The sequence below is a fragment of the Nannospalax galili genome, unplaced genomic scaffold (genome assembly GCF_000622305.1).
Source record: "Nannospalax galili isolate Female #2095 unplaced genomic scaffold, S.galili_v1.0 scaffold417, whole genome shotgun sequence".
NCBI lineage: Eukaryota > Metazoa > Chordata > Mammalia > Rodentia > Spalacidae > Nannospalax > Nannospalax galili.
The window spans coordinates 4,794,089-4,799,020 of NW_008340785.1; the positions used below are offsets into that span (position 1 = coordinate 4,794,089).

Below are 4,932 nucleotides of genomic sequence, written 5' to 3' on the forward strand. Positions count from 1 at the left end.
TAATACATCTGGGTACATATGGACTTCATTTAACATAGTCTTATTTAAAAGTGAAGGTTGCCTGAATAGACAAATGCACACACAGATATTAACACAATATAGTATCTATAATATAAGTAAAATGTATCTAATGCTGCAAGTATAATAAAATAATGCAGTGCACTTCAGATTCTGTGGTTTGAGACCATCCTTATATGGGGTAGTTTTCTTTGTAGGTTACTGTAGATATGAAAGTTTTGGAAATCAAAATGATTAATTACACAGCAAAATATATTTAAAAATCAAAATAAAACTTTCCTGTTAGGATGTAGCATGGCACAGTGGAAAAGAAGATTTGGATCTTGTGCCAGTTTCTACATGCGTATTGTAGATGAGACACACAATTATAATCCTGGTCTATTTTCTACTCCGAAGTAACTGTGAGGATCAAAAGAGAATGTATATGAAGTGTATAATTACTTTCCAATGTAAGATTGAATTGTCTTTTTGAGACAGGGTCTCCCTGTAGCCACAGCTGTCCCAGAACTCACTATGGAGACCAGGCTGGGCTTGAACTTACAGAGATCCACCTGCCTCTGCCTCCCAAGTGCTGGGATTAAAGGCGTGTGCCACCATGCCTGGCTGAATTGTTTTCTTTTTATAAATTTCCTTTTAGAAAATATAGTAAATTTAGTTATTTGAAGCTTTTAGTTGTCAAATTTAAGGTAAGGGGTGGTCTATAATTTGTAAAATTAGGCAACATAATTTATCTAACCTAATTTTGGAAATAGTTGAACACCTTTTATTTACTTTAAAACATCTAATTGATGAGTAAAAATTGTATATATTCAGATGTGATGATTTGTTTTGTTCATATGTTGGTTAATGTTATCACAATCAACTTCTCAGAATATCCATCCCATCTGTGTTGCACAGTGACTCCCCAGACTTTTTCCATGCAATGGAGATATGTGTCATTCCTTGCATTTTTCTAGGCAAAAACCCAGCTGTGAACACAGGGCAGTATTTCCCTCTTAGCTTTTTATTGCAACATACTTAAATGTAAACAACTATTTAAAACTATTTATAATACATATTAGGTATGTAAATGAAACATTGCATAATTTGTCAGTCTTAGAACTTACTGCCCCTGAGAACATTGTTGAATGTGAATTTAAAATGGCTTCTTTTTCTATTCTTCAGGTCCGAGTCTTCACATCCAAAGGCCCAGGACCATTTTCTGACATTGTGACTTCTAAAACATCAGGTATTTGTTATCTAAAATCTGTAAATAACAATTGAAAGTTTATCTTTTCATTGGTATGTTTAGGAATAGAGGTAGCAGTTCTGAACTAAAAGTTAAAATCAGATAAAATACTTTTCTCACACTAGAATACATAGGAAAGAGCACAGGATCAGAAGGCCTAAGACTCTTCATTTAGTCCGATGTATTTAGAGAGTCTGAAGGGAGTCCATGTATTGCAAAACTCCTGTCATTCCCTAATCTAAAGCTAGTTTCTCATGTGCATTGTCTACTTGTTTTTCATTTGTAGAAATCAATCCGTTTCCTTACCTCTTATCTCTTCTTGGCAACAAGATAATGCTTCTAGATATGGATCAAAATCAAGTTGTGTGGAAGTTTTCTGCAGAGGGAGATGTCAGCACTATGGGATACATTGCTAATGATGAAATGGGATATTTCACTCAAGGAGATTCACTTTTCCTTCTGAATTTGCACAATCGTTCCAGCACCAGGGTACTTCCCTTTGTGATTGTTTTGAATTACAGGATATAATTAAGATGACTGGAGAGTGGTTGAGCCTTCTAGATTAGAATCATTGAGATAGCAACTAAATGTGTAGCCATTTAGCTACAAATAAATATAGAATGGATTTTGTGCAAATGTCATTCAGGATTAATTTGCATACTGGGTTTAAGGTACTGTGTTTCTGGGGCTATAAAGATATGGTAGCTTTCTCTTAGAACAAATATCTGAATCAACTTATAAAGGCTTATAAAGTTGAAAAGATTTATTTTCACAGTTTTGGAGGTTTCATTCAGTCATTTGGCCCTGTTGCTTTTGAGCCTATGGTGAGGCTGTACATCATGGTAGGGAGCGCATTGAAGAGCAAAACTGCTGGGACTAGAGAGCTGACTCAGCAGTTAAGAGCACTGGCTGCTTGTACAGAGGATGGTTGCTAACAATCACTGGTAACTTCAGTTCCGGGGGATCCGACACCCTCTTCTTGACCTCTGTGGGCATTGCATGATGTGGTTGCACTTACATAAATGCAGGCAATACACACATATACATAAAATAAAATAAACATAATAAAATATTTTTTAAAAAGATCAAAACTGGGGAGCTGGAAAGATGGCTCTAGCCTCTTGCAGAGGACCCGGATTTGATTCCTAGCATCCACATGGTAGCTATCAACTACCTGTTACTCCAGTTCCAGGGAATCTTATGCCCTCTTCTGATCTCTGCGGGCAGTGTACAACATGGGTGTACTTACATACATGCAGGCAGTACACTTACACACATAAAATTTTAAAAAAGAACAAAACTGTTCATCTCATACCCAGGAGGGGAAAGACAGGAGACCAGAGTTCTGTAGAGTTACACCCAATCACCTATAGACTTACCACAAGGCACCACACTGAAAGGCTCACTTCCTCTCAAGAGCATCAAGGCTAGGATCATGCCTTTACACACTGGCCTTTGTGGAAATCTTCCTGATCCAAGTTATAGCAAGAGGTAAAACATTACAGGCTTTGCTCTTCACAAAGCTGGTCTAGTGTTATTCAAATACTAGGAAGGCTGCATAGTGCTTAAGAGGGAGTTTTGAGATCCAACTTCATGGAATTTACTTCAGGTTCTACAACTTACCAGGAAGTTATTGACTCTGTGGTTAAGCAGTATCTCATCTTAGGGTTCCTATGACAATCAAATGAGGAAATCGATTAAAGCACATAGCACAATGCCTGGTATGTGGTAGCCATTCACTAAACAGGAATCAATATAGAGGACAGAGTATCATAACTGCTCTGCAGAGAGCAGGATGTGATGGAATCACATTAGGAACAGCAACCCACGCTAAAATGGCGGTCGTGAAGAAGGAGGACCATCTTTTGTACAGACATGAGCCAGGTGAAGGTGAAGGGGGCAAGGGGGCCGCAGCAAGCTCAGGACCTTGAGGGAGAATCTGGGGTGGGGGTGGGGAAGGTGGAACAAAAGGCGGCGGGTGGTAGAGGTAAGTGGGACTCTGAGCCTCATGAACTTCCTGACCTGCACTAGGAAGTCAGGTGTCAAGCTGGAAGCTAACAGCAAGCTATTAAAGAAATTTCGTGGGTTAGTCACTGGTCAAGTTGTGGCTTTCTTTTAATTTTTAAAATATTTATTTAATTGAATTTTGTGAATTTCAAACAATATATTTCTATTGCATTTAGATCCCCTGCCATATTGCTCCCCCACCCAGTTTCATGTACTCTTATTATACATATATTTATATACATATATACACACACATATATATGTATATTCAAATTTGTGTCCACAAGTGCCACTTCAGTGTGGATCCATCCACTGGATTCTGGTTAATTTACCAACAGTCTCACCTTTAAAAGAAACTGACACTTGCCCTCCCAGCAGCTATCAGTTCCCAGTATTTCCTCAGGTAAGGTGGGGGTTTCCCACCTACTTCCCCACATCTATGCTGGGATTTTGTCTGGCTTGAACTTACCTGGGACTTGTTCATGCTGCTACCATGGCTGTGAGTTCATATGGTACCTGCTCAGTTGAGATAGTCTCGCATAGCCAAGGCTGGCCTCAAATCACTATGCAGTGGACACACCTCATCTTCTGACCACCTTTTCAGGGCTGGGCTTGCAGGCGTGCACCACTACCACCCTAGCTTCAAAGTGTGTTTTGAAAGCTCTCTTTGTCAGCAGTAGGAATAATGATTTAGAGTTGAATCCAAGACAATTAAGAGGTAACCACTGAAACCCAGGAGGTCCATTTTAAGGGATGGAGTTAGTTGATAGTCAATGAGGTGAGAAAGGAGAGAAGCTGGAGAGAGACTTACATGGAGACCAGTTCCCTATGTGCAGAAATGTGAGACGGTGGTCTACGGGAGCCACATTTGTGAGGAGTGGCTCCTAGGGTGAATGTTGGGAATCCTTGACAATGTAAAGTGCAAGAGAAAAGGGCTGTGGGGATGGATTCTGTTTTTTGGAGTAATTCATATGAAGATGTCCATTAGGTAGTTTGATAGTTGCGACTCTAACTAAATGGAAGATCTTGTCTGGCGATGAGAAATTTTAGCCTTTATTTGTGGATTGCAGCTGAAGCCAAGCTAGCTGAAATAATCTCAGGGGTGGGAAAATGTAGAGTGTGGGAAGAGGGTTCATTGTTCAGCAGAGTACAACCCTGCATGAGAGCTATGAGCAGCTGCAGAAGTCTTCAGATGGACGAAGATTGACATTCTTCTTGGTTTTGCTTTCTGTGTCATGTTAAGCTATTCCAAGATGCACTGATTTCTGATGTTGCAGTTATTACAATTGACTGGATTTCAAGGCATCTCTATTTCGTGCTGAAGCAATCACAACATGGAACACAGATATTCGATGTTGATCTCGAACTCAAGGTGAAATCCCCCAGGAAGATGAAGATTTGCAAAAGGAATTCAACAATAATTTCTTTCTTTATATATCCTCTTTTAAGGTATATGTATCCTTTCTATTATTATAAAATAGATATAGACCTACTTGGTATAACATCTTTAGTTTAATATTAGAATCTGATAATGGGAAATAACATCCTTAAGATTCATGGATTATTTATTTATTTATTTTTTTATTTAAAATTTTTTTTTACAATTAAAGTTACAGTTTTAACAATATGCAAAATATTACAGTAATTCAGATTATATGGCATAATGATTACAGATTTGA

The 4,932-nt window shown here is 38.4% G+C and overlaps 1 protein-coding gene across 1 annotated transcript in view; it reads left to right on the forward strand.

Moving 5' to 3' along the window:
* Window positions 1-4,932, forward strand: part of Ros1 (ROS proto-oncogene 1, receptor tyrosine kinase) — a 170,801-nt gene that overhangs the window by 86,080 nt on the left and 79,789 nt on the right. Inside the window, exons 23-25 of the mRNA XM_008835788.2 lie at window positions 1,183-1,246; window positions 1,533-1,735; window positions 4,497-4,702. Coding sequence (XP_008834010.1) covers window positions 1,183-1,246; window positions 1,533-1,735; window positions 4,497-4,702 — 473 coding nt within the window. The remainder of the gene's footprint in view (window positions 1-1,182; window positions 1,247-1,532; window positions 1,736-4,496; window positions 4,703-4,932) is intronic.